The sequence below is a fragment of the Anomaloglossus baeobatrachus genome, chromosome 6 (assembly GCF_048569485.1).
Source record: "Anomaloglossus baeobatrachus isolate aAnoBae1 chromosome 6, aAnoBae1.hap1, whole genome shotgun sequence".
In the NCBI taxonomy this organism is placed as follows: domain Eukaryota; kingdom Metazoa; phylum Chordata; class Amphibia; order Anura; family Aromobatidae; genus Anomaloglossus; species Anomaloglossus baeobatrachus.
Genome location: NC_134358.1, coordinates 493,505,206 through 493,525,843, shown reverse-complemented (window position 1 = coordinate 493,525,843; position 20,638 = coordinate 493,505,206). Strand labels below are relative to the sequence as shown.

At 52.0% G+C, this 20,638-nt stretch overlaps 1 protein-coding gene across 1 annotated transcript in view; it reads left to right on the top strand.

Moving 5' to 3' along the window:
* The first annotated feature begins 3,199 nt into the window (after window positions 1-3,199).
* The window catches only part of ACVR2B (activin A receptor type 2B), a 227,440-nt gene continuing 210,001 nt past the window's right edge, over window positions 3,200-20,638 (top strand). The window contains exon 1 of the mRNA XM_075315412.1: window positions 3,200-3,414. Coding sequence (XP_075171527.1) covers window positions 3,363-3,414 — 52 coding nt within the window. The 5' untranslated portion in view covers window positions 3,200-3,362. The remainder of the gene's footprint in view (window positions 3,415-20,638) is intronic.

The following is a 20,638-nucleotide window of genomic DNA, read 5'->3' as shown; positions in this document are numbered from 1 at the left end:
CCGGTGGAGTTCTCGCAGGTGGAGGTGCGCGCAGCCCCCGGTGGAGTTCTCGCAGGTGGAGGTGCGCGCAGCCCCCGGTGGAGTTCTCGCAGGTGGAGGTGCGCGCAGCCCCCGGTGGAGTTCTCGCAGGTGGAGGTGCGCGCAGCCCCCGGTGGAGTTCTCGCAGGTGGAGGTCCGCGCAGCCCCCGGTGGAGTTCTCGCAGGTGGAGGTGCGCGCAGCCCCCGGTGGAGTTCTCGCAGGTGGAGGTGCGCGCAGCCCCCGGTGGAGTTCTCGCAGGTGGAGGTGCGCGCAGCCCCCGGTGGAGTTCTCGCAGGTGGAGGTGCGCGCAGCCCCCGGTGGAGTTCTCGCAGGTGGAGGTCCGCGCAGCCCCCGGTGGAGTTCTCGCAGGTGGAGGTGCGCGCAGCCCCCGGTGGAGTTCTCGCAGGTGGAGGTACGCGCAGCCCCCGGTGGAGTTCTCGCAGGTGGAGGTGCGCGCAGCCCCCGGTGGAGTTCTCGCAGGTGGAGGTGCGCGCAGCCCCCGGTGGAGTTCTCGCAGGTGGAGGTGCGCGCAGCCCCCGGTGGAGTTCTCGCAGGTGGAGGTGTGAACAGCCCCCGGTGGAGTTCCTGCAGGTGGAGGTGCGCGCAGCCCCCGGTGGAGTTCTTGCAGGTGGAGGTGCGCGCGCAGCCCCCGGTGGAGTTCTCGCAGGTGGAGGTGTGCGCAGCCCCCGGTGGAGTTCCCGCAGGTGGAGGTGCGTGCGCAGCCCCCAGTGGAGTTCTCGCAGGTGGAGGTGCGTGCGCAGCCCCCGGTGGAGTTCTCGCAGGTGGAGGTCCGCGCAGCCCCCGGTGGAGTTCTCGCAGGTGGAGGTGCGCGCAGCCCCCGGTGGAGTTCTCGCAGGTGGAGGTGCGCGCAGCCCCCGGTGGAGTTCTCGCAGGTGGAGGTGCGCGCAGCCCCCGGTGGAGTTCTCGCAGGTGGAGGTGCGCGCAGCCCCCGGTGGAGTTCTCGCAGGTGGAGGTGCGCGCAGCCCCCGGTGGAGTTCTCGCAGGTGGAGGTGCGCGCAGCCCCCGGTGGAGTTCTCGCAGGTGGAGGTGCGCGCAGCCCCCGGTGGAGTTCTCGCAGGTGGAGGTCCGCGCAGCCCCCGGTGGAGTTCTCGCAGGTGGAGGTGCGCGCAGCCCCCGGTGGAGTTCTCGCAGGTGGAGGTGCGCGCAGCCCCCGGTGGAGTTCTCGCAGGTGGAGGTGCGCGCAGCCCCCGGTGGAGTTCTCGCAGGTGGAGGTGCGCGCAGCCCCCGGTGGAGTTCTCGCAGGTGGAGGTGCGCGCAGCCCCCGGTGGAGTTCTCGCAGGTGGAGGTGCGCGCAGCCCCCGGTGGAGTTCTCGCAGGTGGAGGTGCGCGCAGCCCCCGGTGGAGTTCTCGCAGGTGGAGGTGCGCGCAGCCCCCGGTGGAGTTCTCGCAGGTGGAGGTGCGCGCAGCCCCCGGTGGAGTTCTCGCAGGTGGAGGTGCGCGCAGCCCCCGGTGGAGTTCTCGCAGGTGGAGGTCCGCGCAGCCCCCGGTGGAGTTCTCGCAGGTGGAAGTGCGCGCAGCCCCCGGTGGAGTTCTCGCAGGTGGAGGTGCGCGCAGCCCCCGGTGGAGTTCTCGCAGGTGGAGGTGCGCGCAGCCCCCGGTGGAGTTCTCGCAGGTGGAGGTGCGCGCAGCCCCCGGTGGAGTTCTCGCAGGTGGAGGTGCGCGCAACTGCCAGTGGAGTTCTCGCAGGTGGAGGTGCGCGCAGCCCCCGGTGGAGTTCTCGCAGGTGGAGGTGCGCGCAGCCCCCGGTGGAGTTCTCGCAGGTGGAGGTGCGCGCAGCCCAGGTGGAGTTCTCGCAGGTGGAGGTGCGCGCAGCCCCCGGTGGAGTTCTCGCAGGTGGAGGTGCGCGCAGCCCCCGGTGGAGTTCTCGCAGGTGGAGGTGCGCGCAGCCCCCGGTGGAGTTCTCGCAGGTGGAGGTGCGCGCAGCCCCCGGTGGAGTTCTCGCAGGTGGAGGTGCGCGCAGCCCCCGGTGGAGTTCTCGCAGGTGGAGGTGCGCGCAGCCCCCGGTGGAGTTCTCGCAGGTGGAGGTGCGCGCAGCCCCCGGTGGAGTTCCCGCAGGTGGAGGTGCGCGCAGCCCCCGGTGGAGTTCTCGCAGGTGGAGGTGCGCGCAGCCCAGGTGGAGTTCTCGCAGGTGGAGGTGCGCGCAGCCCCCGGTGAAGGTCCCGCAGGTGGAGGTGCGCGCAGCCCCCGGTGGAGTTCTCGCAGGTGGAGGTGCGCGCAGCCCAGGTGGAGTTCTCGCAGGTGGAGGTGCGCGCAGCCCAGGTGGAGTTCTCGCAGGTGGAGGTGTGCGCAGCCCCCGGTGGAGTTCCCGCAGGTGGAGGTGCGTGCGCAGCCCCCAGTGGAGTTCTCGCAGGTGGAGGTGCGCGCAGCCCCCGGTGGAGTTCCCGCAGGTGGAGGTGCGTGCGCAGCCCCCAGTGGAGTTCTCGCAGGTGGAGGTGCGTGCGCAGCCCCCGGTGGAGTTCTCGCAGGTGGAGGTGCGCGCAGCCCAGGTGGAGTTCTCGCAGGTGGAGGTGCGCGCAGCCCAGGTGGAGTTCTCGCAGGTGGAGGTGCGCGCAGCCCCCGGTGGAGTTCTCGCAGGTGGAGGTGCGCGCAGCCCCCGGTGGAGTTCTCGCAGGTGGAGGTGCGCGCAGCCCCCGGTGGAGTTCTCGCAGGTGGAGGTGCGCGCAGCCCAGGTGGAGTTCTCGCAGGGTCGCGCAGCCCCCGGTGGAGGTCCCGCACTCACAGTCTGCTGCCCGCCGTCTCCCCCGCCCCTTACTACTCAGCCATTTACTCCGGTGACTGGCAGCTCCAACCACCAATCAGAAAGCAGGAATGCCGTCCCCCCTCCCCCCGTTCCGTGCCTGGGGGGCTGTGCCCGCTCCCCTCCTCCTCTTTGTATCAAACATCCGGGTTTCCCTCCTGGCTCCTCATTACATTTTAGGAGCCATTTTGGAGAGAGTTGCGAGTGTTTGGGCGGATTTGGTGCTGCGCTCCTCCCCGGTGACTCCCCCCGTGGATCTGTCACAGTGAAGTTTGGGCTCCTGTGTGTCTGCCCCTCCCTCCCCGTGTAATCGGCTGCTGCAGAAGGTGGAGTCGTCCTGGCGGGGGGAGTCACTACTGCTGCTGTTTGATCTGCCTGGGCTCCACATTCACACACAGTTCATTCCCACGGATCCAGCATTACACGCCCCCTCCTCCTTGTTACCCACGCGTGGGTGCTCCCGGCTGCTCTGGGGGACTGGCTGCTGCTGCTGGGGACACGAATCCAATGTGAAGGAATTATCGCTCGGATGGGATTGTATGTGATCGTGGTCTATGGGCTGTGAGACCTCCGGCTGCTGGGAATATGGGGGCGCGGGGACTGACTTGTGCACTTCTTCTGGCAACTTTCTGTGCAGGTAAGAAGGGGCAGAGCGGCCATGTGCTCCGTCCACGGGGTCCTGTGTGTGCTCCGTCCACGGGGTCCTGTGTGTGCTCCGTCCACGGGGTCCTGTGTGTGCTCCGTCCACGGGGTCCTGTGTGTGCTCCGTCCACGGGGTCCTGTGTGTGCTCCGTCCACGGGGTCCTGTGTGTGCTCCGTCCACGGGGTCCTGTGTGTGCTCCGTCCACGGGGTCCTGTGTGTGCTCCGTCCACGGGGTCCTGTATGTGTGCTCCGTCCACGGGGTCCTGTGTGTGCTCCGTCCACGGGGTCCTGTATGTGTGCTCCGTCCACGGGGTCCTGTGTGCGCTCCGTCCACGGGGTCCTGTGTGTGCTCCGTCCACGGGGTCCTGTGTGTGCTCCGTCCACGGGGTCCTGTGTGTGCTCCGTCCACGGGGTCCTGTGTGTGCGCTCCGTCCACGGGGTCCTGTGTGTGCGCTCCGTCCACGGGGTCCTGTGTGTGCTCCGTCCACGGGGTCCTGTATGTGTGCTCCGTCCACGGGGTCCTGTATGTGCTCCGTCCACGGGGTCCTGTGTGTGCTCCGTCCACGGGGTCCTGTGTGTGCTCCGTCCACGGGGTCCTGTATGTGTGCTCCGTCCACGGGGTCCTGTATGTGTGCTCCGTCCACGGGGTCCTGTGTGTGCTCCGTCCACGGGGTCCTGTGTGTGCTCCGTCCACGGGGTCCTGTGTGTGCTCCGTCCACGGGGTCCTGTGTGTGCTCCGTCCACGGGGTCCTGTGTGTGCTCCGTCCACGGGGTCCTGTATGTGCGCTCCGTCCTCCCGTGGGGTCCTGTATGTGTCCTCCGCGGGGTCCTGTGTATGTGTGCTCCGTCCTCCCGTGGGGTCCTGTGTGTGCGCTCCGTCCTCCCGTGGGGTCCTGTGTGTGCGCTCCGTCCTCCCGTGGGGTCCTGTGTGTGCGCTCCGTCCTCCCGTGGGGTCCTGTGTGTGCGCTCCGTCCTCCCGTGGGGTCCTGTGTGTGCGCTCCGTCCTCCCGTGGGGTCCTGTGTGTGCGCTCCGTCCTCCGCGGGGTCCTGTATGTGTCCTCCGCGGGGTCCTGTGTATGTGTGCTCCGTCCTCCGCGGGGTCCTGTGTATGTGTGCTCCGTCCTCCGCGGGGTCCTGTGTGTGTGCGCTCCGTCCTCCGCGGGGTCCTGTGTGTGTGTGTGCGCGCCGTCCTCCGCGGGGTCCTGTGTGTGTGCGCGCTCTGTCCTCCGCGGGGTCCTGTGTGTGTGTGTGCGCTCTGTCCTCCGCGGGGTCCTGTGTGTGTGTGTGCGCTCTGTCCTCCGCGGGGTCCTGTGTGTGTGTGCGCGCTCCGTCCTCCGCGGGGTCCTGTGTGTGTGCGCGCTCCGTCCTCCGCGGGGGTCGTGCCTGTGCCTATAGATTTCCTGTACATGGAGAACTTTAACCTCCTCTCCACACACCCCCTAACCCCTCTGCTCCTCCATGTCCCTGTAATCTGCTCTCCTACACTGGGGTGCTGGGTTTATCCTAATTCCTGGGATTATTGGGAACCGTCACATTCCCGGATTCCGGCGGATGATCTGTGTGTGATTGTGCGGCGCGTTGTATGGACGTCTCGGGGTCGTTATTGTCAGTTCTTTATAGGATATTGGGTTTTATGGGCTTCTCCCTCTTGGGTTGGGGCAGGGGTTCTCTTCCCTGCCCTGTATCTGTATACCCCGGCCCAGGCGCTGTGGCTTGCTGACGCCCCCTGGCACCCAGCACCCATGGCACATGCCACACTGGCTACGCCCCCTACAATTCTCCTAAAAATGATCCAGATCTCCTATCATTTCCATGCAGAATTTCTCCCAGGAAGTTTCCGGGGATGGCTGCCGTGTCTCTACATGGTGCACGTGTCTGGGGTTTTATTTCCAATTATTCTATTAATCCACAGCACACGTGCAGGCAGCCTATTACCAGCATAAATCCAGATTATGACACAGGTGGATCAGTCACTAGTGGAAGCCTTAAACACACAGGGGAGCCCTTCTGTTATAGCTCTGATGTGTCTGATGTATGTACATATAGTAGCCCCTCTCTCCTGTCCCAAATGGCTGCTTCCAGAGAACAATAGATTGCATTGACCTGCACATATCAGAGTCTGGTGTCCCTAGAATAAGGATTCGGATGCTGCTGGTAATGAGGGGCTGTGATGCCCCCCAGGGTTTGCTCTTTTTATGAGATGCCTTATTTTGGCTTTGATTTGTGACTTGTGTAGTACATTGTAGTAAAATCCGCCTCCCACTAACGCAGCACAGTCCGTGATGGGCGCACGCAGCCACCAGCATTGTCTCCTCGTCTGGGTGTGCGGTCATATAGGGGGTGATACCTGGGTATGGCCCCCATCACTGAAGGCTGCTGTGCTCCGCTGGCACGTGTGTATTGTCTGCAGCTGCATGTAGACGGTGGAACGTATGGATCTGAAGCATGGCGTGTCCTTATTGTACCTCACATAACCCCAGTAGTATATAGAGCCGTGCTGGAAACGTGCGATCCGGCTGCCTATACAAAGCGGGCTTGTGTGAAAATCCACACTATGAATGCACATAAATACTATACGTGTGTGTATATTATGTGTGTATGTGTGTATATATATATATATATATATATATATATATATATAATTACAGTATATTATATTCTATTCTGTATCCAAAACACTCAATGTATCATTACTAATCTCCCCCCCCCTCCCCTCCTCCTCTGGCCAAAGTGGCTAATGCAATTTCTCCAGACCCCAGACTGGTCCACGGCTGCTTTAGGGGTGGGGGATTGCAGCCCCCCCTTTTAATGATGACTGCTAGAGGGGGATGGGAGGGGTGGGAGACCAGGATAGAAGCTGATCTGTTCTATGGTTGGCATACAATCTGTCACCTCCATCCCTGTGAAGCCAGAATGTCCTTATCTGACAGAGACATAGTAACCCTTCCTTCTTGCAAGGCATGGCAGAACAAGCCCTCCATACTGGAGAAAGACAAACAAAAAAAATCCCAAATCCCCTCTTCCTGCACACGAGGAGTTAACCTCCGCCATGCTATATTTCGGGGCTTGTACATTGTAACTATTTGTTTATTGTGTTGTCTCCTCTGTATTTTGCATTTTGCTGTTGTTTGTATTCTGCTCCTGTATCATTGTGCTGCCCGTCTGGGTGTATGCGCTGGGGGGCACGGCGTGCCCACCCCTTCCCATTCTGTGTATTATATTGGACGTGTGAGGGAATATAAATAGGGTGTGTGCCTGGGTCCACACGGGGTTTTGTTTCGGAATGTGGCACGCCAGCTGAAGTGTAGCGGCAGCGTGCTCCTTCCACCATCTCCCTCTCTGTTTTCTTTGTTCAGGGCTCTCATTAAAAATTCAGTGCCAGTGTTTATAACACACACAACCTGGCACTGTCATGATTCTCATTCTCACTTGAACCCCCCTCCCCCCCTTCCCCAGGAGATGGGGCGCATCATCATCACATACCGTGGAGACAGGAATGGGAATATTTCCGATTTCCTAGGGTTTTGTTTGTTTGGATGTTTTATTTTAGCTTCCATTCGGGACTTGAGGGGTTTTTGATTGAACGGACAGGGACCTTCTACTGCTTTAACTATTTGTAATATATTTTGTCTTTACAATTTTGATATTTGAGGGCTGGTCGTGGGCACCCTGTGGGCTACACATGTTGGTCTACGCAGGTGGACTTCCTCCGTTGGGTTCTATGAATGCTCTCGTGTTACGTCCGCTACACGTGTTGATCTATGGAGGTGGACTTCCTCCGTTGGGTTCTATGAATGCTCTCGTGTTACGTCCGCTACACGTGTTGATCTATGGAGGTGGACTTCCTCCGTTGGGTTCTATGAATGCTCTCTGGTTACGTCCGCTACACGTGTTGGTCTATGGAGGTGGACTTCCTCCATTGGTTCTACGAATGACCTCTGGTTACTTCCAGAGGGTTCAGTGAAATTCCTTTCCTTGAGACCATTGATTAAGGTCCAGATGTAATATTCCACAGTGGGTGGCATCTATTGATCTATCCCTCACATGCTTCTTTACGGTTACAACCCCTTGCTCTTGGTATCAATTGCATCTCCACGTTGGAGTCCAATATTCTCTGTAAGTCAGTGTTCCAGAAGAGACGTATTCCTAAAATGTACATTTTCCGTGATGTGTCCTGTCATTGTTATGTAAGAGATGTCTATGGTTAGCCTGGAAGGACACAGCGCCGGTGCTCTGCTGGGGAGGGGGGCTACCTGTGATATCCTATTTTGTAACATGGACTGTTATTCAGTATGGCAGCGAGGAGAGCGGTGATCTAAGCAGAGGCGACATGCTCTATTACTGAACTGCAAATCCCAACTGCATTGTATGGGCGAGGGGAAGTTTCTGTATTGTGGGATTCGCTGTAGTCTTCTATTCTCCACCAGTTCATGTTCTTTCTCAGATTCACTTTAGCTCTCTGCATATCTGGAGTGGCATGGTCTATACTGATCAGTGTCATGTCCCCTAAACACTTCTGACCTATCAAAAAACTAACGTCCATAAGACATCTGAGGTTGTCCTGTGGTGTCTTCTGCCAAGATGTTACCCACAGTTAACAGTTGTGGGTGGCCTCCATGGGTTGGCCAGGTTCTGTCAGGACATCTCACAGATGCTCTATCAGATTTCGATCTGGAGGGTTTGGTACCAAGTCTAGACTTTGAACTTTTTATTATGCACCTCATACCTGAACTATATTTTCTTCTGAAAGTGGTTACTATGGAATGACCCTACAAAGTCTAGTCTCCAAAGCGGCTCTGTCTTCAGCAACTTTTAAAGAATGGGTTGTTTTCGCCGAAATGCCGGTGTGCCAGAGTCAAGCATACCTGGATGAGATCATACATGTTCGGTCCACAGGCACCATGGCTGTATCTGCTGCCAGGTTCTTTTAAGTGACTGTCCTCATGTCCTCCCTCCGGCCATGAATAGATGTTCTTCGGCATTACAATGTTTAGGTAGGAGATGCATGTCAAAACCGAAGGTTCCTCAGCAAAATAGCCTACCTCTACGATCTTACCTATTTCTGATCTTGGTGATATCTGTTCCCAGATAAGCAACATGCACACTCTCGGCTATCTTTATGATGTAAAAGACTAGGTGATTGAGCAGACTGAGCCACAATCGTTATTGCTCCATAGTCTGCCTCTGATGCTCAGTGTAGGCACGTTCCGTAGTGGTCAAGAGCTTCATGTGCGCTCTTTCATTGGGGGTTGGGAGCGATGGCTGTTGGTCCAACAAGCATGTGTCTGACAGCTGTGTATTGTACTACAAGCCTTAATGGGGGTGGTGGGGGATCCATGTCTGTGGCATCCATTGGTCCTAAAAGGTAAAATAGAGAGGGTTGTCCTATTCTTACGACCCCTTTAGTGTTCTTTCATCGAAACCTAGTGAGAATCTGCTTGTCCACAATCCAACACGTAGGGGACAAACTCCTATAAATGTGAATTTGAATGGCAAACATGGGATTTTATTGTGGAATCGCAGGAGTATTTGATGTTTTGTGGCTTATTGCTATTTTTAAAATGTCAGCACAAGAAGTCTGTGGATGTGGGTCACAATTATAGGAAATAAGGATATCGTTGTGGGTATTGCACACACACGACGCTCTGCTATGTACCAGTCATGTGCTTTGGATACAAGCTTGAATGAGTTTTGTACGAGGTCTAAAATAGTGCGCGGCTGCCATCAGTGCTCCTCGGTATTTTTAGGCTTCTAACAAGTTCATCTATTCTCGGTCGTGAGTTTTGAGGTTTTTTGAGCGCAGTGTAGGAATGGAGCCGTGATTCATCGTGTTTACACACACTCGCATCGTAGAGGCTGATGATGTCACCGACGTCCTCCAATCCCAGCAAAACCAGGAGATGAAGTGCTTTAATATCCGTAACCACAGAGCATGCTTTACTGCTGTACTGTAAACACCCCGGCTGTGTGCAGCGTGCCTTCTATCCACGCCACGTGCTTCCCAAGGCGCAGCCAAACTGCAAGACTCTGTCCTCAGTGTTACTTATCACTTATTTATGACCTCCGCGGATTGATGTTGTTGTGATCTTTTAAAATGATGCCAAACATTCCGTACTTCTATCATCATTCGATAACTTTGATTAGACATTCAGGTACACTTTTGGGGCCCGTGCCCACAATCTGGATTAGTAGCATTTTGGACTCAGCGAGTTTTCGTTGCTTCCAAAACGCTGCGTTGTACATTACAAGCACAGTGGATGAAAATCTCCTGCTCTATGTGGTTCTTCTTAACGCTGTGTAAACTGACCTGTGGTGCGGTTCTCCTATCCACATGTCAGTTTGTCCTGTGGAGATGCTGGAGTCTCCAGTCCTGGAGCACGCAGCGAAAATACAGCGTGTCCGGAACGCCACGCATCCCTGATCGTAGGCACGTAGCCGAACGCCTAAAGCTTTCTGCCTAGTTTGGCACTTCCAGGGTTATCAAATTATCCACATAAGGGATAACATACAGTTTGCTTGGTCTAACTGCTGGGATCTTTTGCAATTCCAAGACCCGGGCTCTGCTAAGCTCACTGTTGAATGGAGTGGAGATGTGTATGCTTAAAGCGCACCACTCACCAGGATTTTCCTATATATCCTAAAGCCAGTGCTATACTGGCGCTATCAGGCTGATTCTATACATACCTTTAGTTATCATCTAGGATGTATAGGTTTTGAAATACAAGCAAGTAAAGTGTTTAAAATCAGCAGCTTTTTGAGTGACAGCAGCTGCCGATCAGCTGATATCTGGGGTGGGTATTCATAGGGATTCCCATCCCCCGGCCTGTCCATCCTCCCCTTGTTATTTATGCTAATTCTATTATAGAATCATTTTACTGAATAGAAGGACCTGTGCTGATGTCATACCCATGTGACCAGAAGGGGTGGGGCGTGAACCAACAGAAAAATAATGTTGCTTCCTGGTATCAGCTATGTTGGCTGATGCCCCACCCTTTCAGATCACATGGGTATGACATCAGCACAGGTCCTTCTAGTCAATTAGTAAAACTATTCTATAATAGAATTAGCATAAATAACGGAGGACGGACAAGCAGTGGGACGGGAGTCTCTATGAATACCCACCCCAGCTATCAGCTTATCGGCAGCTGCTGTTCAAAAAGCTGCTCATTTTAAAAACTCTCCTTGCTTCTGCTTCAAAACCCTTTACATCCTAGCTGACCACTAAAGGCACAGTATGTATAGAATCATCATGATAGTGCCGGTATAGCACTGGTTTTAGATTATATAGGAAAATTCTGGTGATTGGTATGCTTTAACCTCCACTTCATTCATGGTCTATAGGACTGCTGAAGGAAGACAAGTACTCAGCTACTTGTGACAGCCCCATAAAGAATATATTAAGTAGAGGTTAGGCATACGCACATTGCATTCCATGCTTGGGACCGCTGAGACCCCCAAAGGCCATACCTTATGCTCTAGCTAGGAAATAGCCTACTTTTTTGGAAAACACCCTTTAATAACTTAGCAAGTTATATTTCAAAATGTTACTTTGGGCAAAAATAATTAAAATCCTCTGTAGTCAACTCCTGCCTCTTCTGCTCTCAGTCTTTGGTTTTGGCACATGACCGCTGCAGCCAATCACTAGGCTGATCGATCATACCGCTGAGCCCAGTGAGTGTGTTATAGTTATGTTGTCATCGCAAAAGAACAATAGCCATAACATCTGTCTGGATGGTGCTCTACGAGCAATTGTTTTTGCAAGATAGTAGTTGATGTCTTCTTTGGCACACACAGGCTTCTTGCAGACGTTGACCTTAGTGGGGTTACATCCCTGCACCCCCCAGAATGACAAATAATAATCTGCCACCTAAAATAGAAGGAAAACAAAAAACTCCCGACCGACCTGCCTGCCGGATGACACTGCAGAGCAACCTAATGAAGCGTCAGCAGATGTGCGTCACAACGTGTGGAGGTCACCTAATCCCGTGCTCCGCATTAGCGAGCCAACAACCTACAGAACATATACTGAATGTTCAGCGACTTTCAATGAGATTGGCTCCAGTCTGCGCCTCTTGGAGATGGTAAATTTAGATTGTCAGCCACACTGGGCACGAAGTCTGATGTGATTGAAGAAAACGTATTGGCACTGTATAAGGAGAAATAAATCACCCTGCACACCACGCACGTGCCGCAGCTGATAAATATAGATAGCTCAATCTTCTGACTTGATGTAATTGTTGGCTTTAGGTCTTTCATCTCTTCTTGGCTCTGCTTCCTTGTTATCCACAGGATATGGATTTGTCCATTGCTGATTCTTGGCCTATATACAAGGCTTGTGGTTTAAGGGAATTATCAATACTAAAATGTTGTGGGAAGGAAATGCATAAAGTATAATCTCTTCCAGATCGTACTATGGAGGGGATTTCATGTTCCCAAGTGTGTCGGCTGCTGCTCTATTTGTCTTGCACAACAGGCTTCATACATCATTCTTGATTGTAACGCTTGCGGCCGGTGTAGGGGCAGCAAGCAGGGTTAGTGGACGCACTGGACCACAGGGGGACCCGGGCTTACCCTTTAGTGTGAGGGGCTTAACTAAGCGCCTACCACGAGGCAGACACCAGGTACTACTCCGAGGGTAGTGACCAGGACTCTGGCAGCTGACCCCCAGGACAGAGGATGGAGTCAGGTACAGTCAGGATGACTAAGGCAGACAGACAGGCAGGTACGGGCAGGTATGGTGGGCACGGCAGGGACAGATAGATATGGGAAGACAGGTACAGGTGACGGACACAGGGATAACTGGACCTGACAACTAGCTATCAGACTGGTAGCCAAACTAAAGACATTGTGCAGCCACCTCCTCTAATGGGAGGGTGCCTTTAAATACATAGGCTGAAAGGCATTTCCTGGAAATAGTGCCAGCCCTTTAAGATGAGGGCCAGTGCGCGTGCGTGCCCTAAGCACACTCCCGGGAGACCAGAGCTGCGTGCACAGGCCCCGGGAGGAAGCAGGAGCACAAGGCGATGTCCGCGGGGCAGCGGGAGAGGCAGCGACCCAGCCGGGGTGGTGAGTTAGTCGGCTGCAGGACACTGGCGTTACATTAATATTATTGAGAATTTGCAAATATTGTACTTATGGGAAATATTTACATAAGACACATTTGTCATTCTAGAATGGTCAACACTGGTGGCAGGCATTAAATCCAGCATGCCCAATGCCCCTTCCTTCCCTTGGCTACAGATATGTGATGCTCCAATACACATTAGGCAGTACTGGTTTTCATTTATTTTTTTTGTATGTTCAAAAGTTTGTCCACACTTTTTAATGCAGTGGGGAAAAAGGCCTAATGCTAGAACATGGGCCAAAGAGGCACTGTAAATCAGGCACTGTAAATCAGGCTATGGAGAAGTGTGGTGCCAACGTTGGGACGGAAAAGTGTTCAGGGAACAGCCAATCGATTATCCCATAGAAATGGTGATGTGATGTGTGGCTGGGGCCGTGTATGGTTGGCTTTCAGTACCTGATTCTTGGCCCCCCTGACAATCGGCAGTGTGAAGGACCTGCATTGCTTGTGTGAGCACCGCTGCCTCTTTATCTCCCCGTAGTGCCGGTGCAGAGTGTTACAGCAGTGTCCCTTTAATATAATAATGCAGAAATGGCCTGTCCGCTGCTGTTATCTGGATGTTGTGCAGTAAACAAAGCAGCGTATTCACTGAGGAGGCTGCGGCACTGGCACACGAATCATAGGTCATCCAAGTAATTGACCAGCGGAGATGTCAAGAGACAGATCCCCACAATCTGATATTGATGGACCGCCGGAAAGTGTGTTTTTTTTTTTTTTTTTTCTTTTTTCTTTTCCCCTTACAATATTTTATTGTACAAGTGGGCAGGTCTCCTCACTTCATTTCCTGTTGTCATGTGACAGCTGCAGCCAATCGGTGACTGGCTACTGCTGTGAAGTCCCATCTGAGCCAGAGAGCTGACTTCTACTGCTCGAATGGAGCGTCACTGATCGGCTGCAGCGAGGAATCGAGAAGACTGGTGTGGAATGCGGGCAAGGTTCTGGTCGTTAATAGTAGCTTTTTTTTAAAGACCACTTGTACAAAGGAAAATATTGTAGTGGAAACCTTGATACCGAGGGGCCATCAATGATCTGGTCCCAGAAAAGCCTTAAAGGGTTATTCCGATCTCCCACGATCCTACCACAGTACGTAGTAGGTGTAATCATATTATTAATTGTATTAATATATGCAAATACCTCTAATTTGCATTATAGTATAATTCTCGTGATTAGTTATGTTGCTTACTAGGGATGATCGAATACCTCAAATATATGGCTTTGCGAATATTTTCCGAATAGGTCACCTCCATTTGACTATTCGCGAATATTCGATGCGCAATGTAAGTCTATGAGAAACCCGAATAACAACTATTCGGAACTATTCGGGCTTCCCATAGACTTACATTGCGCATCGAAGATTCGCATAGCGGCGACCTATTCGGAAAATATTCGCAAAGCAGAATATTTGAGGCATTCAATCATCCCTATTGCTTACCTCATGTGCAGGACATTGCAGCTTAGGTATCCATTGTTACGACCACACATATGATGACAGGTAGTCTCTAATAGTCCTAACAATGGATACCTAAGCTCCTGTAATGCCCTGCACATGAGGGAAGAGACATGGCTAATCAGGAGAACTATACTGCATTTCTAATTGGAGGTATTTGCTAATATTATATTTACACATACTGCATAGGATAGGATCTTGGAGATGGAAGTGCCCTTTAAACGTCCACATCCTATCTGCTCCACACGGCTAGTAGTAAAACACATGCAGCTGAGATCCCCCATCCTAGAGCTACAATATATCAAAACACATTCCTCGTCCATTGTACTCAATGCCACGTGACACCAAAGCATTCATCCCCTCATTAAAAGTCAACATGCCCTGTGATATATATTGGCATTCAGAAAGGCCATTTTGTCTCTGGTAGCCTGAGGGAATAGCAGAGGAGAAATGTTCCAGCTGCCTGGCCCCTGACCCCTGACTGGAGGCCACGGTGGCGGGAGGGGTGGCTAATCATTTTCTCTCCGGCCCCTGCACCTCCGCTATAAATGTAATAACACATTTTCTCTCCGGGTTTAGCAAACATTCCATTCAGTATAATGAAGTGATCTACTTAGGACTCCGGCGAGTAATGGTGAGTTTCTGATCCAACCACAAGGCCATCAATTACACAAATAAGGTGGTTATGGTGTGTAAGTGGCAGACTCTACACATCACAATATTCCTTTCAAGACCTCCTCTGTAAAAACAGTTCTTTTAAACAATTTTTTTATCTCTACTGGCTAACACGGTACAAAGATATATTTTACTTGTCTGTAAAAACAAGCGCTAATGGGAGTAATGTAGAAAATTGCCAGGCTGCATTTACATATACATTAACTTGGAGCGGATACAAGGCTTTCTGGCTTCAGATCTGCGTTGGTAGGAGCAGAGCCAGTAATGTGTTTTATTATGGCACTTTTTAGGTTTCATCTGTGTTCTTCGTAGTAACTGCGGTATATTGATCGGTATCACGGCCGGCGGTCATGTCACAGGTTTTTTTTTTCATTTGTTGTTGGGTATGTATTTAAAGGGAACCAATCATCAGGATTTTCGTGTATAAGCTGCAGCCAGTGCAGTACTGGCACTATCATGCACAGTGTGTACATACCATCAGGGGGCAGCTCGGGTGTTTAGGCAGCGAAATCCAACTTTATAAAGTTTGAAATTTCGTGCACTTTTTGATTGACGTGTGCACCTCTGCAGATAATGTCCGGGCGGGTTATGCAGGAGTTCCCCGCCCCCCCACCAGCCTGTTCCTCCCTCTCTCCTGATGTCCGGGCGGGTTATGCACGTGTTCCCCGCCCCCCCGCGCTGCCTGTTCCTCCCTCCCTCCCTCCCTCCCTCTGGCTGTATGTAAATATCTAATCTTCAGAAACATGGCGCCGGAGTGGGCCTCTGCGCATAGCGCTTATCTCCGGCGCCATGTTTCTGAAGCCCCCGCATTACACAACTTGGTGTCTGAGAGGGCGGCGCATGCGCCCTCGTTTCTTCACAGCCCGTTGTGACCGCGGGAGCACGCGCGATTATAACAGGACAGAACAGCTGACCGGAGGACGCGATTACCTGCTGCTCCTGTATAGTGCCGCCCCGGGACACCGGGCCAAACACACCAGCCGGTGTGACATCGCTGTGGCGCCGCCCTCTCAGACACCAAGTTGTGTAATGCGGGGGCTTCAGAAACATGGCGCCGGAGATAAGAGGAACAGGCTGGTGGGGGGGCGGGGAACTCCTACATAATCCGCCCGGACATTATCTGCAGAGGTGCACACATCAATCAAAAAGTGCACGAAATTTCAAACTTTATAAAGTTGTATTTCACTGCCTAAACACCCGAGCTGCCCCCTGATGGTATGTACACACTGTGCATGATAGTGCCAGTGCTGCACTGGCTGCAGCTTATACACGAAAATCCTGATGTTTGGTTCCCTTTAACAGTGACCTGTAAAGAAACAGTCGACATAGTAGGATATTGGATATCCACACCAATGCAAATACCATAGAATAGTGTTGTCCTCTCCACGTACTCTACAAAAGGACCGCACAGTAGTGTTTTGGGGGGGGATCCAAAGGGTTAGGAATTACCATGCTGAGTCATATGCTGTAGCACCGGTGTTTCTGCAGAGACGCCACCTTACTTACTCACCGCACCGGCCAGGTCGCGTCCTTCCCTGCACTCCCCCGGCCATTCATGTGTGCTGCTGCCTCATTCCCATCCTGGGTCCTCGACATGCCACACAGGATTCCAAGGAGGGCACCTAATGCTGCTTTCACACATCAGTTTTTTGCCATCAGGCATGATCCGTCGAAAAAAAGGATGCGACGGATCTGACGAAAAAACGGATCAGTCGCATACGTTTTTTTTCCATCCATTTCTTCCGTTTTTTGACACATCTGTTATGATACTGAGCATGCTCAGTTCAAAAAAACGGATCTGGCGGCCGTAATCCATTTTTTTGTCGTATTACGCCAGATCTGGTGTCCATAGGCTTCCATTATAAAACACGCCGGATCCAGCGCGATACGGTTTTGCGACGGAGACAAAAAAACGTTCACCTCAACGTTCCATCCGGCCGCCGGACAAGCAAAGACCATCCGGTGCAATCCGGCGCTAATAGAAGTCTATGGGAGAAAAAACGCTGGATGCGTTTTTTCAAGTTTCTGGCCATTTGTACTTGATGGCAAAAAACTGATGTGTGAAAGCAGCCTAAGAAATGCGCATGCACACCGGTCCTCCATTTCCAGGAAATGCCTATCAGCCTATGGGTGAGAAGCACAGTGTATTTAAGGCATCCTCCCATTAGGGGAAGTGCCTGTACAACGCCTTCAGTTAGTTTGCTGCCTAGCTAGTTCTCAGGTCCTGCTCTCCTGTTCTGTTATCCCTGTATCTGTCTCCAGTACCTGCCTTCCCATAGCGGAGTGCCCCCTGCTATGCCCAGCATTCCTGTTCGTACTTGCCTGACCAGCCTGCCTGTACCTGTCTATACCAGACTCCGTCACCTGTCCTAGGGGTCAGCTGCCACAGTGCCGGTCACTGCCCTGAAAGTGGTACCTGATGGCTGCCTCGTTGTGGGTGCTTGGTTAAACCCCTCCCACTAAGGGGGAAGCCCGGGTCCCCCCTATGGTCCAGTGGGTCCACTAATCCCGTTTGCTGCCTCTACACCAGCCGTGAGCGTTAAATATGTGAATGCTCCAGTTCCTAAATGAAAATTACTCTACATTAGGGGATTGCAGAGGATACAATGAATTTACACACAGACGTATTCTACTGCACTTCCTAACTAACCATCTATTAGTAGATGGCCGGAGTACACTCGAGCGGGGTGAAAATTGAGCTGAAAAAAAAATGAGCAGATAATGCCAAACCTAAGCAACCCATAATGGCTGATGACCGGAGATGAGCAACTGCCAAGGGGTCTGGTAGAGGATTATTCTCATACCCTTTGAAAATGCATGCACATTTGGTTAAGCAATCATCTATGTCAAGATGGGGGAGGGAGGGCCAGAGGGATGGCTTTGCCATTCATCTAAGGCCAGAGTCACGCTTGCGAGTGCCTCGCGTGTAACTCGCGTGAGTCTCTCATTGAATCATCCGGCACGGACTCGCACTCTCCTCACAGGAGCAGGTCGGTTGCATGTATGTCTATGCAGCTGAGATGCTCCTGTCCTGAGAGTGTGAGACCATGCCGGGTGATTCAATGAGAGACTTGCCCGAGTTACACGCAAGGCACTCGCAAGTGTGACTCTGGCCTAACAGCTACATAAGGTGTATGGGCTGTTAAAATGAGGCATGGGTTGGCTGAGTTTTAGTGGAAATGGGAAGTTTGAATAATTGCCGTGGAGTTAAGGTACATGCCCACGTTAACACTTCAGGTATGATCGGACACGTTGGGTCTCCTGCGCACAGTAACCTCTTGATATATAGCTATGGGACGGTTAGTTCAGGATGCTGCTAATCCAGAAATGGTGCTCTGAACACAGACCATCAAATATGGATAAACAAAGCTGACCTGTAAGGCGTGGGCACTGCTGATTTTACTTGTTTTTCATCCTTTAGCCAAGAACAAATACTGGTGTCTTTTGAACTCCAATGTTTTGGGTTTGTTTCCTTTTGATACCTCCCCTGAAACTGTGTCTCCGATTCCTGAAGACCAGCGTTTTTTTTTTTTTGCTAATCGGTCTTTATGAGGAGATATGTTGGGTTAGACGCTCTTGATTCGTGAAGAGCCTCTTGATGAATCGGGAGCCTCTGACAAGTGGTGTGTGCCACGCTGGAAAGGAGAATGTCTGCTGTTGAGGATGCCACAGCTCGTTATGAATTAGAGGAGCTGAGGTGTCATGTCCCCGTCCTGCTCCAGCTCTACCCATTTTTGGGGAATTGGGAGAAACTGACGTGAAAACTTCAAAAATTTTGGCCAACTGTGTGGTTCTAAAATAATATTTTGTGACCTTTCAAAGCAAATTTCTCTGGAATTCTGGCAATATTGCTTTGATGTATTGGTGATTCTCTTCTGCTTGGGATAGTTTTCTATTGATCTTTATGAATAAGTGTGCAATGTGTGCAATTCACTGGAAATGATTGAAAACCCTAAAGTTGCTCTGTGCGGTATAGAACACCGTTTAATGGCGGTTTCATGTGGAAATTGTAAAGTATCACGGTCCTGTGACGGGTGACCCTGCCACTTCGCTTCTGCCCTGTACCTATAAGGGAAGATTAGCTGGATTCATAGATGTCACAGCCAGAAGAAAGTTCATCAGAAAGGGACTGCTACAGCATAAGACGATTTCCTCTCCGACACCACCTCCTGTTCTCCGCTGACTGCTCTTTCCACCAATCCTTAAGATATGTTTTTGTTATGCGCGTTCAGATGTGAGATAAAGCACAATACACGGCTACATTCAATGGTCTAGACTGCAGATTTATCAGACTCTCACACTATGGACCAATTTTCTATTCATTTCTCCTGTGCCTTTTCCCGGAGTAAAGCAGCCGCTCCTGATATGAGAGATACCGAGCTCTTTATAGGTAATTCCTCATAAAACCTTACATTCATAGGTGATGTTTATGGCATTAGGCTATGTGTCCACGGTAGAATGTACCTGCGGATTTTTCTGCATGAAAATCCGCGACTTTCGCGGCAAATCCGCACCTTATTTTTGCCGCGGATTTTGATGCGGATTTTTTTTTTTCCCCATTCTATACCCAAAATCCGCAACAATAATTGACATGCTGCAGATTTTTCCGGATCAAAATCCGCGGCAAATCCGCCGCGGAAAAATCCGCAGCATGGACACAGCATTTCCAAAATGCCATTGAAATGGCTTGGAAGTGCCGCTGCTGCAGATTTTTGGAAAATCCGCGGTAAATCCGCGGCAAAATACGCGGTAAATCCGCAGCGTGGGCACTTAGCCTTAAGGGAACTCACTGCATATTATGGATGTCTGTGTGTATACAAATTGTCTCTTCAGGGAGGAAGGAGTCTAAAGTGGGCTTTACACACAGCGACATCGCTAGCGATGTTGCTGGTGAAAGCACCTGCCCCCGTCGGTTTTGCGTCACGGGCAAATCGCTGCCCGTGGCGCACAACATCGCTTACACCCGTCATACATGCTTGCCTGCCTAGTGACGTCGCTGTGGCCGGCGAACCGCCTCCTTTCTAAGGGGGCGATTCGTTTGGCGTCACAGCGGCGTCTCTAAACGGCCGCCCAATAGAAGCAGAGGGGCGGAGATGAGCGGGACGTAACATCCCGCCCACCTCCTTCCTTCCTCATTGCGGGCGGCCTCAGGTAAGGTGATGTTCCTTGTTCCTGCGGTGTCACACATAGCGATGTGTGCTGCCGCAGGAACGACGAACAACCTGCGTCCTGCAACAGCAACGATAATCTGGATAGGAATGCCTCGTCAACGATCAACGATTTGGTAAGTAATTTTGATCATTAACGGTCGTTCCTGCGTTTCACACGCAACGATGTCGCTAACGAGGCCGAATGTGCGTCACGAATTCCGTGACCCCAACGACATCTAGTTAGCGATGTCGTTGCATGTAAAGCCCGCTTAACTCTAGTGCCACCTATTGGAAGTAGCAATCCTAAAAGTCAAAAGTGGCCCTTTAACAAGCCTTTATGCCAGATCAGAACTTCAATTTGCAGACTCGTGTTTTGGGATAATTGTCCCTCGTCAGTGCAAAGTATGAGATCTGATCTGGCTGAATGAGAAGCTGTAGTGGGGTCTAAGGGGAAAACTTTTCTCCTACATATATACAGGGACATTTTGGTAACCTGTTCTGGCAAATATTATACAGTGACGAGACATAAAGAGCCAAATTATCACTGATCACCACTAAATAAATCCACAACCAAAAAGTTAAATCACTGAGCAGGCGGATTAGACCATAAAAACACTATTCATTCTGATTAAAAATATATTTACTTATTCCACCGTGCTATAGTGATGGTCTATCTAGCAATGAAGTAATCCAATAACCATGAAGTATATGAACACTGTCAGATTGCTAGATAATAAACAATTAAAATTTTTGTCCAGGGCACGATCAGTGATATAAGAGGGATTCTTGCATTAATAGTTATACCTATAATTGCGCTGCAAC